The sequence below is a fragment of the Molossus molossus genome, unplaced genomic scaffold, assembly GCF_014108415.1.
Source record: "Molossus molossus isolate mMolMol1 unplaced genomic scaffold, mMolMol1.p scaffold_m16_p_16, whole genome shotgun sequence".
NCBI classification, from domain to species: Eukaryota; Metazoa; Chordata; class Mammalia; order Chiroptera; family Molossidae; genus Molossus; species Molossus molossus.
The window spans coordinates 69,646,836-69,664,669 of NW_023425351.1; the positions used below are offsets into that span (position 1 = coordinate 69,646,836).

At 56.0% G+C, this 17,834-nt stretch overlaps 1 protein-coding gene across 3 annotated transcripts in view; it reads right to left on the reverse strand.

The window, feature by feature from the left end:
• The window catches only part of ZFAT (zinc finger and AT-hook domain containing), a 111,327-nt gene that overhangs the window by 55,722 nt on the left and 37,771 nt on the right, over positions 1-17,834 (reverse strand). For all 3 annotated transcript variants that reach the window (XR_004959829.1, XM_036263703.1, XM_036263704.1), the window contains 4 exons: positions 16,879-17,067; positions 14,572-14,722; positions 8,792-10,239; positions 7,776-8,008 (listed from right to left, as the gene is read on the reverse strand). Coding sequence is in view for 2 of the 3 variants with exons in the window: in XM_036263703.1 (XP_036119596.1) it covers positions 7,776-8,008; positions 8,792-10,239; positions 14,572-14,722; positions 16,879-17,067 (2,021 nt within the window). In the remaining variant the exon portion in view is untranslated. The remainder of the gene's footprint in view (positions 1-7,775; positions 8,009-8,791; positions 10,240-14,571; positions 14,723-16,878; positions 17,068-17,834) is intronic.

A 17,834-nucleotide genomic window follows, 5' to 3' on the forward strand; every position in this document is an offset into this window, starting at 1 on the left:
CTTAGGCTGCAGGTTAGATCCCCAGCCCCGGTCGGGGTCGTGCGGGAGGCAGCCAGTCGATATGTCTTTCTCACATCGATGTTTTCTCTCCCTCCCTCCCTCCCTTCCCTTCTGTCTAAAAAGAAATGGAAAAATATCCTCAAGTGAGGATTAAAAAAAATAAGTAAAATCTGCCAAAACTCATATAAGAAGAAACAATGTGAATAAGTGTTTATCTATTAAAGAAATTAAACTAATAATTAATAACCTTCCAAAACTCAAAGCACCAGGCCCAGATGAATTCGCCAGTGGTTCTGCCAAACGGGAAAGACAGACATTAAACCAGTTCTCTGCAATCTCTTGGGGAAGAGAGAAGCAGGGGGGCACTTCCTCACTCGCCCCAGCAGGCCAGCGTCACCCTAACATCAAAACCAGACAGATATGACAACAGGAAATGACAGGCCAATGTCTCTCGTGACAGAGGCAAAGCCCTCAACAAACACCAGCACACGGAACCCAACAGTGCACACAAGGGACTCGACACCATGTCCACGGGGCTGGTGCAGGTGTGCCAGGCGTGTGCGGGGAGGGTGCAAGGAGAACCTCTACCTCCCGCTCACGTTGCGGTGAATCTAAAACTGCTCTAAAGAAGAAACGTCGGTCCAGCGGGTGTGGCTCAGTGGTTGAGCATGGACCCCGCACCAGGAGGTCGCCAGTTCAATTCCCGGTCAGGACCCGTGCCCCGGTGGTGGGCCCGATCCCCAGTGGGGGGCACACAGAAGGCGGCCAATCGATGTTCTCTCTCATCGATGTTTCTCTCTCTCTCTGCTTCCTACTTCCTCTCTAAAAATCAATAAAGGAAAAAACAAATTTTTAAATAAAAAAAATAAACTTCGTCCGAGGAAGCATATGGAGAGCCCAGGACAGAGTGAGCTCCGGGGGGGGCTCCTGCACCCCGGGAACCTCCCAGAGGGGCCCGGAATGGGCGCACTTCCAGATCCTCTGTGGACTCGTTGCAGAATGTCTCCCGAGGCCGGTGCTCCCCAGAGTACACTTAAGAAAAGGGCACTTTATATTAAAAACAAGACAAAACCCCTCGGAACAACCAAACATCCGGGTCCCCGACAGCGCCTGCCAAGCCGACACCCAGGGTCCAGGCGGCTCTCCTCAAGCTCCCTGGGCTTCGTGCCCAGCCAGTCCCGGGACTTCCACTCGACTCGCCACGGCTCGAGGCTTCTCGGTGGGCATGCCCCTGCCCCGTCCTCCTCTGCCCTCCCGTCCAGGTCACCTGCGCACTGCCAGCACGCACAGAGGACCCTAGGCTCTCGGGGACATTCTGAAGGACGCCACGGGCCGGGCACACATCCACCCCACTGTCCCCAGTGCCCTCGTCACCGAGTTGATGCTTTCAGAAGGGCTTTGAAGGAGTTGACAGCGATCTCCCCTGAGTCCTTGCTATTTGATTTTTTTTTTCTTTTAATCTCTGATAGTCTGAAAGCAATTTATCTTAGAGCTTATCGGGGCCCCTCATTTCCTGATGCCTTTGAAGACTGTCAGAAGGACGCAGGCAGGGGGAGAGGGTGCAGGGAGAAGGGTGCACTCTTAGGACTCATTTATTTCTTTTTCAAAACCTCAGTTCCGTACCGGAGATGAAAACCCAAACTGACAAAGCAAACTTAAAAAGAGCGGTGGTAAAAAGCGTTCCTCGCAGGGGCAAAGAATAAAGATCCAGGCCGTGGTGACGGTGAGCGCCCAGCCCGGGAGTGTTTGTTCGGAGGGAAATGACCTTCAAAACAACACGAGACTCTGAAAGAAGGGAGGAGCCCGCAGGGGCAGGGGCAGGCGCAGGGGCAGGGGCAGCCCAGGGCTGCTGGGCAGAGCCCCGCTCTCCGCTCTGGCAAACCTCACCTCAGTCTACACTCCGTGCCACCGGGTGTATGAACTGTTGCTTAAGTCAGCACACCTACGATATAGTTGATACCAACTTAAAAAGTTAAGTGAGCGAGTCCACTCTGGATAATTTCTCAGCAATAAAAGGCCACGGGTATGGCGCCTGCTCCTCTGTGGACTCACCCCTCCCAGGGCCCTTGTTCTGAGCCAGGCTTTGCGCTGAGGACAAGGTGCGAGGCACAGACCCCACCCCGAGGGGCTCACAGGCTGGGGCAGACACAGAGGGCCCACACAGAGCCCAGCAACCATCTCCGGACACGCAAGTGTGGAGAAGACAGGAAAGGCGCCACTCAGATGGCGACCACTTGGAAGAGTTGGAAGAGCCAGAAGGTGCTCCGGTCTGGACTTCAGCTCCAGGGTTTCCGTTCACTGAGAGCAGCCCTGCTTTGCCAGGCCACGTCCCTGCGGGGCTCTGGGGCCCAGGTCTCAGGCTCTGGATAAACGCCCAGCAGGGCAGCCCAGAAACAAACTGGCCTGTGATGGAGTAGGAAAAGCCGTGGTCTTGTAGCTCCGGGAAAGGAGAAACCTACGCCCAATCATCTCGTAACATTTTCCTCTACCTAATAATGAGATACTAATAACAACAACAATAATAGAAACCCTACAGACTGACCCACTATTTCCAGAAAGATACTGGAGGTGGTGGCTCCCTCTCTCTGTGCTCTGTTGACAAAATATGATCAGTACGATTTTTTAAACCAAGTGCACTTTTTAAACTGTGTTGCCCAAAACAGAGCTGCACTTCTCAAAGACGGGGAACAGCATCAATTCTAACTCGACCCCCTGAGAGACAGCACTGCTGGGTGCGTCACCGCCGCCACTGTATCCCTCTGCCTCAGCCGTCCCCCCTACTAAGAAAAGGACCTGTGCGGTGTCCCTTATAAAGGCCTCTCGCTGAACTCCCACAGCGCCCCCTGGGGGCGGGCTGTGCTAGCCCCACTTTACAGAGGGGCCAGAGAGGTTAGGTGAGAAGTCACACCGCCTAGGAGTGGTACAGTGGGATGCAGCACCCAACACCCCGCCGGGCTGAGCACTGCTGCAAGGCCCGGGCGTCCCTTCCCCGGAGGGCTGCTGAGCAGAACAGGAGCCGAGACAAAGGCACTGCACGGGTACACCGGCCATCATGCACTCCGCCGCCTGCCCGTTCAAGGCCTGTGCCGGGAGACACTTTCTCAGTGAGCCAACTCCCAGGTCCCCCTCACATGGTGATGGAGGGATGAGCCCAGGACTGTCCTTCGTAACAATGACTCCACTGGGATTCTGATTCGGGACATGACGAATCGTGTCACCTGGGCCAGTGACTGACAAACTTATTTGGTGGGACACACAGGAGGGCAGCGATTTCACGTGGCCACCGGTACATACATGGACACACACTGACACCAACATACTGAAACAGAAACAAAGGTCTGGGGAATAGCCCTGGTGTGGGTGGGTCATGCTGACGGCTTCTATTTAATCCTATCCCGCTCCCTTTTTAAGATATAGTAGCTGTGGTCCATGCACCGAGTTAATGATCCTGTGATGGATCGCGGCCGGGACGGAAAACACACTGACTGGGGCACTCGACACTTTTTCTGATCTAACCCTCACTGCTCTGAGGAAAGGACAAAGCAGCTAATCTCCACCGCACAGATGAGAGGAGGAGGCTGGACGATCCGCCCTGGATCAGACGTGCTGTGGGGTCTGAACCGCAGCCTGCCGGAAGCCAAGGCCCCCACCGTGCAAGCAGCGCATGTCTGTGCACAGACCCCGTCCACAGGTCTGCACAGTGCTCCAGAACTGTCGCGGGGCAACACCCGGCCTGGGTCCCCGCGGTTCCTTGCACCCTTGACTGTAAGTCACACTCGTAGTGACTAATGGAGGGAGGAGACGCTGGGAAGAAACTGGATTAAGTGTGTGCACACCTTCCAATCGTTAGGGGGATCCTTAGCTGAGCAACGGTTTTCCAAAGTCGCATGGGAAATCAGCCGAGGTCTCCTGGAGCCCTATCACTACGGGGATGAACTTGGAGAGCTGCATTTGGGGTGGGGGCGAGGGTGGGGTTTCATTTTAAATTTCCTTACTTTTTAAAAAAAAACTTTTTTCTTTATCGACTTTAGAGAGAGAGGAAGGGAGGAGAAGAGAGAGAAATAAAACATCGATGAGAGAGAACATCGATTGGCCGCCTCCTGTACACCCCCCACGGGGGATCTGGCCCACAACCTGGGCATGCACCCTGACTGGAAATCAAACTGGTAACCTCTTGGTGCCTGGGTTCATGCTCAACCACTGAACCACACCGGCCGGGCAATTTCCCTTACTTTTGCACTGCATAGGACTCTGTTGAAAACAGGTAAGTCCTGCACCAAATGGGAGGGCCCAACCAGACTTTCAACACACCTGGTCTCACCTCCCTGGGTCACAGGTAAGGGAACCATGCCTCATGCTGACGCAAGGACGGGCCCCAGGCTAGGACAGCACTGCTCTCCAGACCCAGCTAGACCCTCCCCTGACCAAATTCCTCAGCTGGACAAGGACATCTGTCCGGCAGGCACCTTGACTTGTTGACACCTCGAAGCTCATTCCCGCCATGTCTGTGGAGCCCAGCACCTCCCTGAGAGAAGAGGGCCTAGAACTCCCTCCGCTGCTCCACATAAAGTGTCCAGAACAGGCAAGGCCACAGGGATGGAAAGCAGATGAGTGGTTGCCTAGGGCCTGGGAAGGGGAAGTCAGCGATGACAACACAAGATCTTCCAACCACGTCAACGTGACTTACTACCGTTGCTTTCATTACAAAAATAATACACAGGCTCGAAAGACAAATGTTGCCTCCACTCAGAATCCCAGAGCTGTTTCATAAACGATGCTCTTACTGCACTGCACACACAGGCCACCTCCTTCAGGAAAGCGCTGAGTCACTCCGCCTCCTTCAGGAAAGCGCTGAGTCACTCTGCATCCTTCAGGGAAGTGCTGAGTCACTCTGCCTCCTTCAGGGAAGTGCTGAGTCACTCCACCTCCTGATGGGAACACGGAGGCTCCTGGGTTTGTGCTGCCCACTCTGCTGGAATTCCTCCCTGCCTCTTCCCACGGCCAAACCCTACTCAGCAAGCTCAGAACACCTCCTCCTGGCAGCCCTCCTTACCTTGGCCTGGTCCTCTCCGGGTCAGTGTGTGTGGGCCTCGCGGACCCTCCCTCGTGGCCATGCTGCCATCACTGCCGCCCGCCGGCGTACCCCACAGAGCAGAGCCCTGCAGGCAGGCCCGGCTCGCTCTCCTTTGGAACCCCCGCGCCTGGCACCAGTGAACGACGCCTCCAGCCTCAGGAGCAGCTGCACACTCACCCTGAACCGTGTCTCAGACGGCCGGAGTGCGCGTGTCCGCGAGGCCAAAGACTGCATCACCCTTTCACAACCTCTCAGGGAACAGGGTGTTGATGGGCATCAGGCAGCCCCCCCTTCTGTGAGGTCAATGGAGTCCCACGCCTCATTCCCCCGTTCCTGACGTCTGGTCACCGGCATCGTCACAGCACAGTCCCCACTCCGGTGGGACCGTCTATTCCGCCAGTGACCCAGACACCTGCCGAGAGCGGCGTGGCTGAAGCTCACGACTGACCACCACGCAGTGTGGGGCAGTCACCAGACGGCGGGTGGCGGAGAAACATGTCCCTTACCAACAGCGTGACCGTGGGCAACTTACCCGATGACGGCCCAGTGCCGGAAGCAACGCCACCTCCTGGAAGTGGCAGGAAAAGCGAGGCATGGGAGGGCCTGGCCCTCAGCGTGAAACAGCACCTGCTACGTCCCCCTCCCCAGCACACCCCGGACACCTTCCCGAGGGTCAGCGCACAGGGGCGTCTCTGAAGGAAGATCCATGACCACTGAACGCTAAGCCAGAAGCTCCTTTAAATGCCAGGTCGTCAAGAAAACCACCAGCCCAGGAAACGGGCTGGAGAGCTGGGAGCAGGACCCCGACGCGGCCAGGAGGCTGCGCACACACCGGGGCGAGAGCACGGCCGCGGGCCCGAGGCCCCGAGCCGCGCAGTGGGTGTGGAGACAACAGGCAGGCCCAGGCTGTAACATTCTTTTCCAGCTTCCGGACTGATTTTTCTCATCAGTCCAAAGCCCAGGTTTCAAAATCTCTGAATCCAGAGCAACAAGTGCCCAGAGGGCAAGTGGAATAAAGAGCAGGCGTAACCACCACCGGCTGTAGTGCTCACTCCGCGGGCGGGCACTGTTCTGGGACAGCGGCAGGCAGCTCCTCGCTCCGTCCTGCCTGAGGACCGGTAACCGAGTGCGGCAGTAGCTCAGCGTGAAGCTGAGTGGGCAGCAGCCTGGCTGCTGGGACTGACGGCTGTGCCCCGGGGCTGCCCTGAGCGTTCTGTTTTCCTTTGGCCACACCCCGTCTTGACTTCACAGGGGCTTCTGCAAGGTCACCATAGTGATTCCTGGCACCCCGTTGTCCTTGACCTAAGAGAATACTGAAGCAGTACCAACCTGACAGCAATTCTGTAGGAAAATCGGACACGTTCCGGGTAGAACCAGGCAACATACGATAGCTGCACAGTCACCCACACCAGTGCTGAGCCAAGTTCTTTCTCTAGAGCATTCCATGTTAACCTCCCCACAATTCTAGCAGCTCTACATACATACACACACAAACATACGCCTTTGCACATGTGTACATATGCGTACTGTGTTTAATGTACATGTAGGTGTGTACACGTGCTTACTAGACTTATCAGAGGGATCACTTCATAAATGACATAACTGTTTAACCACTATGCTATATGTTTAAAACTAATATAGTATCGAAGGTCAACTGTAACTGGAAAAAAGTCATTTAAAAAATACCTATCTGTGTACTGGTGTGTCTGAGCATATTTGTGTATGCATTCATGTGTATGTGTGTACCGAAGACAAGTATCTACTTTTTAATATATATTTCCTACGCCTCAGGAAGGACAAGTGACCTGCCCCACATCACACAGCCTGTGCAAATGCTGGAGACAGGATTTGCATCCAGGTTTCTAACCCCAAAGGGCATGTTCTCACCTACCCACAAAACCTGAGAAACCCCGATTTCACCCTTAGTGACAAAATGCTACAGTGGTCATGATTTTGGTGCCAAAAAACGGTGGCATGAACATGAAGTTTCTGAAGTCTCGCCTGTGGCAATGAAAACAGACCCACCTGGGGCCAGCTGTGCCCCCTGACCCCTGTCTCAGGTCACTCTCAGGTGTCAGCCTCTTCAATCCAGTGAACATTCGTTCCTGGGTTACATGAGCTCCCACCAAAGAATTAAACACATGTACCGACGTGAATATTAACAGCACCTGGGATAAACATCCCCTTTTCTAAAAAAGTAAAACTGCTTCACAGATATTCTCGATTTCCTACAAACACCACCATCATCGGACAAGCGTGGTCTCCGTTCACTGTGCTCCTCTATGAACCAAACACCGTGCTCGACGCCTGACAGTTGAGGGATCGCATTAGATGGCGCCAACTTGAGTGGCCGCTGGTATACTGCGTGGTCCCTGATCTCAGCAATGCTTTAACGTCACTGAGGAGGCCCTGGCTGCCTGCCTCTCCTGCAGGCCTTCCTCCTGCTGACGTTCTCCGAGGCTGAACGTTCCTTATAGAAGCAAATCTACTCACTCTGGTCTTTCGCTCATCACACTGAGACTCCCCGCGGGAGGAACCCTGGGGTGAAGGTGGAGCCTGTGTCGTGAGAAGGACCTCTCTGGTCTCAGGGTGGGCGCCGACACCCCGGACTGCCACGAAGCGGGGACACCTCCGAATGCATACAAGTGAGCAAGCAGGAGCACCCAGGGGAGACGGGGCTGCCGCTCGGGCTTCTACTTACCAGCTCAGTGTGGCCTTTAAGGTGGGCCTGCAGCTTATATTTATCTGGAGTCGAGTAGTCACAGCCGTCAGTGGGGCACTTCAGCAAGACGTTGCTGTGTTTCTGAATTACATGGCGTTTAAGGCAGTTTTTGGTGATGGAAGAATAATGACACTGGGAGCAATAATACAGATGTTCCCGGGTGTGGGTGCGGACATGCATGTCAAAATGCACTTGGTACCAAAAAAGTTTGCCTAAAAAAATATTTTCACGTGAGAACAAGGAAGTTTCTTTTATACTGAATTTGATTTTTTTTTTTTAAATTATTACGACTTTGTAACTGCTATATTTGTCTACGTCTCCTGCTTGTCCGGGTCACCCTTCACACTTTCCACCACATTTCTGTCTGCAAATCATTCTCAGAAGTGGGAGGTTGCCAATGTTAAGGATGCTACTTTCTTTTTTTTTTTTTTGCCAGATGTCAGAGCTAGGAGAGGACCCAAATGTTTGCTGAGGACCAATTAGGTGTCAAAAACGATTATGCACACGCATAAGTCAGAGTCTCTGCACTCTAGTGACCCTCCCCGGCCCAGAGCTGCCCCGCCCCTGGCTGCCAGCCCTCCAGGGACTCCGAGGCCGTGCGGGCTCTGGACTGGAAGCTGCTATTCAGGGCCTCCCCACGGGCGCTGCAGCCACTTCCAAAGCCTCTCTCTGCTCGGCTAGAACTCAGCCACGCTCAGCTCTGCGGTACACGTGCCCCATGCCAGAAGAAAGGTTCTCCCCGGTTAAAGTTCTGGCAGAGGTGGCTGAGCCGCCGCATGCGTGCCCAGCTGAGCCCACGCGCCTCGCTGTCCTGTCCCCCTGCCGCCTTCACAGACCTCCGCAGGGTGGCCACCCACTGCTCTCTGCGCAGGAGGGACGGCTCCCCTAGAAGCCGCGCTCGGCAGAGACGTGAGCTCACACCAAACGTGAGGTGCCCTGAAGCCAGGCGGGCTGCCTGGAGGGAGAGGCCTGCCAGCATGCCCCGCTGCTCTTACCACAGTATTCACACTCCAGGTCTCCATACACCTTCCGGATCCTCTCGCAAAGGCCGGTGTCCATCCGCCTCTTGTGCAGACTGTCCAGGATCCTCATGAACGCGTTCATGTTGGCCCGGTGTTCAGGGACAGGCATGTGGAGGTCAGGTGGGTGCGGGGCTGGGTCCCCCTCACCGGCGCCCGGAGGGAGGTCCGGGGCTTCCGCTGACCTGAGACACCTGCTGGGCTCTGGCCCGTTGGACAGGGGGGCGGCGGCCTTCCGCCCTTCCCCTGGGGGGCTCTCGGCTCCATGGGTCTCCTGGTTTTTGGCAGGGCCTGTGGCCTCGGGCAGCAGAAGGGCGACTTCCTGGCCCTGCGTCGGGGTGGGGCCTGCGGGCTGGGCATCCAGGGTCTGCTCAGGGGCAGCGGGAGCCTCGGTGGAGGAGGCACCGCTTTTCAACAGCAGCTCCTCTGAAACCACCACGTGGGAGTGAAGGTCCGAGGAGACCACCACGGCCTCCAGCTCACAGAGGGGCAGGGCCGGGCTCCTGGCCTGGGAGGGGGGGGCTAAGTGCACGGCCGGGACCGGCACCTCCAGCGGGGCCTCCGGCTCCTTCTGTCCCCCCTCGGGCCCCGGGTCCCCGGGGCAGGCTGCCTCCTTGGGGGCCCTGACCCCCTGGAACGCAAACTCCTCCCCCGCCAGCTGCAGCGAGCCGCCCAAGGCTTCCTGCGGGCCGTCCCCGCCGGGCTCCAGGAGGCAGAAGCTCTGGTTGATGGAGCTGGTGAAGACCGCGGGCTCCTGGGCCGCCCCGTGCGCCTCCCGGATGTGGGCGCGCAGCCGGATGGAGCTGACGAGCTTCTTGCGGCAGATGGCGCAGACGTACACGAAGGGGTGCTTCCTGACGTGCAGCTCCAGCGCCTGGTACTTGGTGGCCCCGTGGCCACAGAGCTCGCAGGCGAAGGGCCACTTGTCGCCGTGCACCAGCATGTGGCGGTCGCGGTCCAGCTCGTTCTTGAACTTCCGCTCACAGACGTGGCAGTCGTAAAGCAGCTGCCGCTTGCCCTCCCTGGTCAGCAGGCAGAGCCCGTCCAGGGCCTCCTTGACCCGCTGGTCCTGGGGGTCGTGCACGTCGCGCACGTGCTTGATGAGGTTCTTCACGTCGGAGTACTTCTTCTTGCAGAAGCCGCAGTGCTGCTTGATCTTCTTGTGCACCCGCTCGATGTGCACCTTGAGGTGGCCCTTGCTCAGGCAGGTGAAGGAGCAGTCGCCGCAGGAGAACTTCTCGCCCGTGTGCTTGCGCAGGTGCACGTTGAGGTTGGCCTTGATGGCGCTGGCGTAGCTGCAGTGGGAGCAGCTGTACGGCTTCTCCTTCGTGTGCGTCCTCAGGTGCGCCTGCAGCGAGTGCTTGAACTTGAACACCTTGTTGCAGTACTCGCAGGTGAAGATCTTCAGCTGGGTGGGCCCGAGCCTGGAAACAGAGGAAGCACCGTTACCGCGGAGACCGCACGTCCTCAGGGCCTCCAGCTCCTGATGGACCGAAAGGGAGGGCTCAGAAGTGAACTACGCGGACGGAGCACTCGTCCATCCACCAACAGGGCCGGAGGGGCCAGGGGGCCAGGCGCACCCACGGAGGGAGAGGGGCCCCTGTTCCTCAGGGGCTCGGGCTGGGGAGAGAGGACAGGTGGGCACATGGCTGCGTCACAGTGTGGCGAGTGCCGACAGCCATGTGAGCAGGAGAAAAGACAGAGACACGTCTGAGCTGGAGTTAGGTGGTCGGGAAGCTCGCTGATGCAGGGAGGCCTGGGTTGAGGCACAGAACAAGGAAGAGGGAGGCAGGAGGGGAGAGGGTGCGTCGTTGGAGACACACTGTGACCAGCCGTGTCAAAGCCGACCTGTGCGTACCTGGAGTACTGCACGGACAGTCTCAGCGGCAGGAACTCAGCGGGCTTGCTCAGTCATCATGTCAACAGTCCAGACTGGCCTATTCATTCAGCCCGCCGTCGGGGTGACAGCCCTTCCCTGTGTCGCGAGCTTCCATCAGTGAGAGACCCCGGCCTTTCTCCCTGTGTCCCCTTCTTCCTAGGAAGTGACCTGACATGTCTGGCCGGGAGTCTGGAACAGGACCAAGCCTCAGGGCCCGAGCTCCCTCTCCCTGTCTGGTGAGGACGCGTCTGGCCGTGGACAGCGTGAGACGGCACGCGTGGGCCTGCCCGGCAGCGGGCAGGACGGCAGGTGGGAGGCCGGCTGTCCAGGTCTGCAGCACAGGCACAGGCAGCTCAGGAAGGCAATGGAGAGCCCCTCCTCCCCCTGCTCTGCCAGGACCGGCTTAGCCTGAGGGTAAGGAATCTGCAGGCCAGCTGTCAGCTGTGGACCTCGTGCCTGGCTCACTAACAATGACTGCCACCGGAGACACTGTGTGCGCTGCGGGCGCTGTCCGGTGCGCTGGAGGAGAGCGCAGCGCGTGGGCCGCTCCTCTTCAATAAGACCACGTGTGAGCTGAAGGACATGGGACGAGCGCTGAGCACGCAGCCCCGAGCCCTGTGCCAAGTGTGCAGTCCCAGCCCCGTGTCCATGCCCACTTCACAGACAGGGAAACCGAGTAGCTGCCCAAGCTCGCACACGCGGCGGGTGTGAAGCCAGGACTGGAACCCGAGCACTGCCTGCCTCCAGAGCCTGCACATTGCTCCCCTCCTCTGAACTGAGAGACACTGCGCACCCCGAGCGGGACCGCACTCATGGAGAGGCCCCTGTGTGGGCTTCTGTTGCTGTGGGGACAGTCATGCCTTGTCTCTGAAACCAGCAAGTGACAGTCACCGAAGCACTACACCGTGCACGGGGACAGGGACCGGCGGACGAGCCAAAGGGGCAGGTGAGGCTCCCTCTCCCGGGACTGAGCCCTCTGCATGGTGTGTCCCGGTTGCCCAGTGACCACGCGGTGCTGCTGACCAGACATCTCCAGGCCACATCCACTGGAACTGCAAAGTCCGTACTGAGGGAACTAGCCACATACCTGTGTTTGATCAAAGGTGGCCTTGTCCTGAAGTTAAAAATATATAAATGGCCCTCGCCGGTTTGTCTAATCAGTAGAGCATCAGCCCACGGACCAATGAGTCCCGGGTTCGATTTTAGCCAAGGCCATGTACCTAGGTTGCAGTTCGTCCCTGGCCCTGGACGGGGTCACATGGGAGGCAACCAGTCGATGTGTCCCTCTCACGTCGATGCTTCTCTCTCTCTCTCTCTCTCTCTCTACCTGAAGATAAATAGAAAAATATCCTCGGGTGAGAATTAAAAAAAACAACAACCAGGATTAAAAAAACAAAAAACTGCAGTCCATAAACACCAGGGGGTTCAATTCATGGGGTGCAGTTAAAATATTCAAAGGTGAAAGCTACTGATCTGCCTGCATGCTAAACCCTATGCTACTCTAAGCAAACTCATGTGGATATTTCTGCAATGATAAAGACATCCAGGAGGTGATACATTTTGTTGGTGCAAAGAACACAGAAGGGAGAAACCCGGGATTCACGACGTTAACTAAGCAAACACATCACGGCATTTCCTTCTAATGTGAGCTCTAACCTTAGGAGAATCTTGGGCTGCAACGTTTTGGTTACTAGACACACACCTGACAAAGCCCCTGGTCCCGGCTCCCGTGAAGGGAACGAGTCTGATGAAGATGTTGCGACCCTGCACCTGCTCTGAAGGGCAGACCCCCGGCCCTGCTCAGTGGGCGGGCGCACGTCGGAGCCTCCCCTCAGTGTGCCCTGCTCAGTGAGCGGGCACTCGCACCCGCTGCACTAGAAAGCAATCAGGCAATCGATCGGTTTGAAAGGCCAGACCCCTTGATGCAAAAGAAACAATACAAAACAGCTCAGTGAGCTCTTTCTCACAATAGTTAAGAGCGGGAAACTGAGAGTCCCAACATAGGAAAGTACTCTGCACAGTTTGTCTTCATTCATTCATTCATTCATTCATTCAAAAAAGTATTCCAGGCACTAGGAATACAACAGGGATGAAAACAAACCCCACCCCTGCTCTCTTGGAGCTAACCCTCTAGAGGGCTCTGGGCCAGCTGACCAGCCATACAAATGAGCAGATGAAGACCATCAGCTCCCTACTGCGATGGGAAAAGGCATCTGCCCAGGAAGGGCCCAGGTCAGGGCAGAGTGATCTCCCTGAGGGGCGGGGCAGCCACCCGAGGACTGCACAGGTGAGCAGACAGCTGAAGGATGCCCGGGGGAGGGGAGACGTCAGGACGAAGAAGAGAGATCAAGGAAGTAAAAAGGGCCCAGATGGCTTCCGGGGAAGCTGGAGCCCAGAGAAGCAGAGGGAGCAGAGGAGGGGCCCGGTGGAGAGGAGGCGGTCCTGGGAGTCCTGGGCCAAGTTCTCCTAGTGGCAGGACTGATGGGAGGACTAGGGGGCCCAGGGAAGTGGGTGTTCTCCAAGACCCCATCGGCTGCAGCGTCCAGAGCTGAGCAGAGGTAGCGCACCCTCACTGTCCACAGCCCTCACCCCAGAACAGACGGTGAACAAGCTGAGCCACGAAGGAAAGAAAGGACAATGTTACAAGCAAACCACACAATTGCTCATAAAATATACTCAATTTTATAAAATACAGGGGCTGAAAAAAGGCTGGAAGGGAATACATGAAAAATATTAACAGTGGTTATCTTAGGGTAGTGAGGTTACAGATGATGTTTTAATGCTTTTCTGGACTTCCAACATTTTCTATATAATAAATCTGTGCCATAATTGCAAGAGAACCCAACTGATATGACCTAGTCGGCATACTGCTATCACCTAGAAGTTTCTATCCGTATTTTACAAAGCAAAATCATCATACTAAAAAGTCTCTTTCATAACTATTTTATAATCAATACTACAAAATATTAACAGAGCACGTGGCAATAGAAATGCAGCCTAGATCTGTTGATCACATATGAGTCTACCTACCTGTAATAGAATTAGCGTTTAGTTGAACCCCTCCCAACAGACCTTGAAATACAAGGAAGATAATTAGCTAAGGTCCACCAATCAACCTGAGTGGAGACCAGAATGATCTTCAGTGTTAATTCCATTACAGTTTTGCCAAAGGAATGAGTGATCTGTACAACTTCACCGACACATGAAGCTGTTCACGGCGCAGGGGGAGTGCCTGGGGCTGCAGCCCCCGTGGCCTTATGCTCCTGAGTGCACCGCAGGCCAGACACTGCCTCGTATTTCATCACTTATTCCCACCACCGCCTGAGTCAGGCTCCATGGACACGCTTACGGCCGGTGTCACAGGGGCTCGGAGGCAACACCCCCTGCGTCACGTCACAAGAGAGCGAAAGCTTCATCGGCAGCCGCTGTGTCTGTCCTACTCCCTCCCACACCCAGTACCTGACACACAGCAGGTGTTCAATCTGGGAGCTGAACTCTAGTAGAACAGTCCAGAGCCACCCGGGTGGACTGGGCACTAAGCTCATTCTCTCTTCAAGGACACTCGTCCCCTCTCCAGAAACAGGGGGACCTGCTGGCAGGCAGGTCTGTTTGCTCGTCCTCGGCTGGAGAAACGTTTGCAGGCCTACTGACCAGCCTGCACCACCTCTGCAGGTCCGCATGCGGCCCCGGGAGCGTGCGGAGAACACGCGCCTTCCCTGTGGGCTGCAGACCGGCCGAAACAGGGCTTGATTCCGAGGCGAATCAAGAGGCCCACGTCCTCTGTGAAGCCCTGAGCGTCTCACATGCTGTCCTCTTGCTGCTGTGGCGGGCACGGGCGTCCAGCCGCTGGCTGGAGTCACACGGAATCGACACCTACCTGCTTGACTTCATGGGCTGCTCGTACGGCGTCTGCTGAATGGCGTACTCCTGGTACCCTCTCCGAGGCGCCAGGTCGGCCGGGGTGGCCTCGGGGTGTGTGGTTCCTGTTTCTGGGGGCCCAGCTTCCACGGGAACAATCTTGGTAGCACCTGGGATGGAGGCACAACGCACCGCTATCAGAGAGGCACCGCGAGTGGCCCTGCCCCAGCCCAGCGCAGAGACAGAGCCGGGCAGTATGGACCCTTCCTGCATGATACCGTGCATGCTATCATTTCCCTTCAGCTCACACATTTAACCTGTGTGTGCCCTTGGGGGGAGGGGGCACGTTCTCTAATAACCTATCAGAGCATCCTGAGGTCCATTTTCACTTGATCTATAAATTAAAAAAACACAAACATACAGGTAAATACTTACATATGCTTACCTGCAACGTGTTATATGAAATCACACATGTTGGACTTTACGTGAATGTAAGCTACACAGCGTGGCACAGTGGAATCGGCTGGCCAACAGTGGACAGGCAGTGAGGAGGCCTGGGGCCCAGTCCCAGTGACATTACCCACCACCCCCGGGCCTCCGCTTCCACCCACAGAGTGAAGGGTTTGGAGTGGAAACACTCAAAGGCCACCTCACTCACACAATTCTACATGTGAAATGGTCAAAGACCTTTTATACAGCGGACACTTCATAAGGACGCACATGTGTGTGCACATACACACACGTATGTATCAAGTGCACTGAAGAAGAGGCTTCAAGCCCTGGCTGGTTTGGCTCAGCAGTTAGAGCATCGGCCTGTGGACCAAAGAGACCTGGGTTCAGTTCCCGCTAAGGGCATGGACCTCGGTTGCAATTTGTCCCCCGACCCGGCTAAGGTCATGTGGGTGGCAGCCAGTCGATGTGACTCTCACATCGATGTTTCTCTCTCTCTTACTTCCTCTCTCCCTCCCACTCTATCTCAAGATAAATGCAAAAAAATGTCCTCAGGTGAGGATCTTAAAAAGAAAAAAAAAAGGCTTCAAGCTACCTCTTGTTTCTGTGATAGCAAAGGAAATTAACTACACTTTTTGCTCCCACTTAGGGAAATCTCAAAATACTACCAACAATTTTTAAGAAATTATTACAGAGCCTTAGTGACTTTGGCTCAGCAGTTAGAGCATCAACCCGATGTCTCCCCCCACCCTCCACTCTAAAAATCAATGGAGCCCGGCTGGTGTGACTCAGTGGTTGAGCATCTACCCTGCACCAAGAGGTTGCTGGTTCGATTCCTGATCAGGGCACATGCCCAGGCTGTGGGTCCGATCCGCAGCGAGGGACGTGCAGGAGGCAACCATCGATGTTTCTCTCTCTCTCCCTCTCCCTTCCTCTGCATAAAATCAATGATGAAAAATAAAAAACCAATGGAAAAATATCCTCGGGTGAGGATTCACAAAAAAAAAAGAAGGAAGAAATTACTGTAGAAACTTCCTCCGGGTGCTGAGAACAGGAGCTGGGTGCAGGGACTTGCGCGTCCCCGACACTGCTCTGAAGGTGGGGTGCGGGGGGAGTGCTTTCCCGAAAGTCCCCGGGTCACGGACCGTGGGGTCACTGTCCTTGCCAGCACACTCGGCGTGAGGCGGCAGAGGTGCGCACTAGGCGTTTTCCTTTTGAACGATGAGTCGCTCTCAGCATGAAAATAGACGCTTACGAGGCTGATGCTGGTTTAAAATCCGAAACTTAATTTCTTCATTTCATTTGACATCAATCACCCCAAATGAATGGGGGGGCATTATTTTACTTTGGAATTTATGATGAACTGATTCTAGTCTGAAGTAACCCTGCTGGAAGAGGCTATGTTTTAAAGCAGTAAAAGATACCCCCTTGCTACCTTACGTGGAAGGAGAGGGAGGCGGGGACCCCAGCACACGAGCATCTGACGGGCCCGCTGAACAGGCACAGCAGGGTTAGGCGGAGGGAACACTCAGGGGGGTTTTGGAGAAGCAACAGCCCCGCGGAGCGCAGTGGGGGAGGAGGGCATCCAGGGTCAGGGCTGGGTCGGGGCAGGGACAAGCCCGTCTTGGCCGCTCCGGCGCTGCTGGGGCGGAGGGCAGGGAGGCCGGTCAGGGCAGCAGCAGCTCCCAGCACCTCTCCCCACGTTCTCCGCAAAAGCCCTGGCAGACAACCTGTTGTTGTCCCAGCCCAGGGGGCACTAAATGGAGAGCCCCAAGTGAGCGAGCTGCCCGGGGTCCCAAGGTCCGAGTTGTCGAGCTGCCCTCGGCACAACCTCCCCCAGAGACTCTCATGGTGTCACTCCCGCGCGTGGGGTCACCTGGAATAGCTTCGTGTGCAGTTAAAAGCACGCTGACGATGGGTTTCTTCGCTCCGGACACCTGCACAGCCTCCTTGCCCGAGGGGATCCTCTGGACTTTCTCTGTCCTCTGCGTCCGCGGTCTCCTCGGAGCCTTTTCTCGATCTTCTTCCTTACACTTCTTTTCCAGTTCGAGGTCAGATTCATTACCTAAGGAGCAAACACGGAGCTGGATAAAGTGTCCATGGCAGGAACAGTTTTGGAGGCACACACGACCTCCATGGGGTGGGAGGGACACGTATCTGTGTGGCACACGCACTGGTCCATGCCGCGGGCAGGCCACCATGGCATCGTCCTGGCTCCTCAGTCTTTCATTCCAGTCAGTAAATATCATTGCACCCAGGCAATGGGCACACCTTGTTGATAAAGCAGGCACAGCCCCTCGGCTTGTTTCCATGAACCCCACCCGACTTGAGTCATTAATAAACATCACTGGGGAGAGGGTAAGATGGCAGAGATGGACAGCCTAAGAAGAAATCGCTCACTGACTCATCACACAGTGAGCAGGTACCGCTACGGGCCAGGCATGGTGGACAGGAAGACGGCTGGGGCACCGGCTCAGACCCCGCCCCTAAGCCCTGTGCTCCCGCGGGAGAGACAGACGTGCCAACAGGTACAGCTCAGCTGAAGACAGTCCTCTCCACACCAACTCAGACGAGAAGGGGTTCGGCACAGTGACGGGAAGGGATGGTAGATTCCAGAGGACAGGTCAGAGAAGACTTTCCAAGGAGGCGCCCCTTCCGTCAAATATAAAACAAGCACTTGTGGCAGCAGGCAATGCCACAGGTGTACGGGGCAAGGGCGGGCTCGTAAAAGGGCAGTGTTCCCTTCAAAGGAAGGACAGCAGAGAACGGGGATGCGGTGAGAAGTCTGGACCGTCGGTGAGTGCCGGGGGGAAATGCCACGAGCATGGAGAC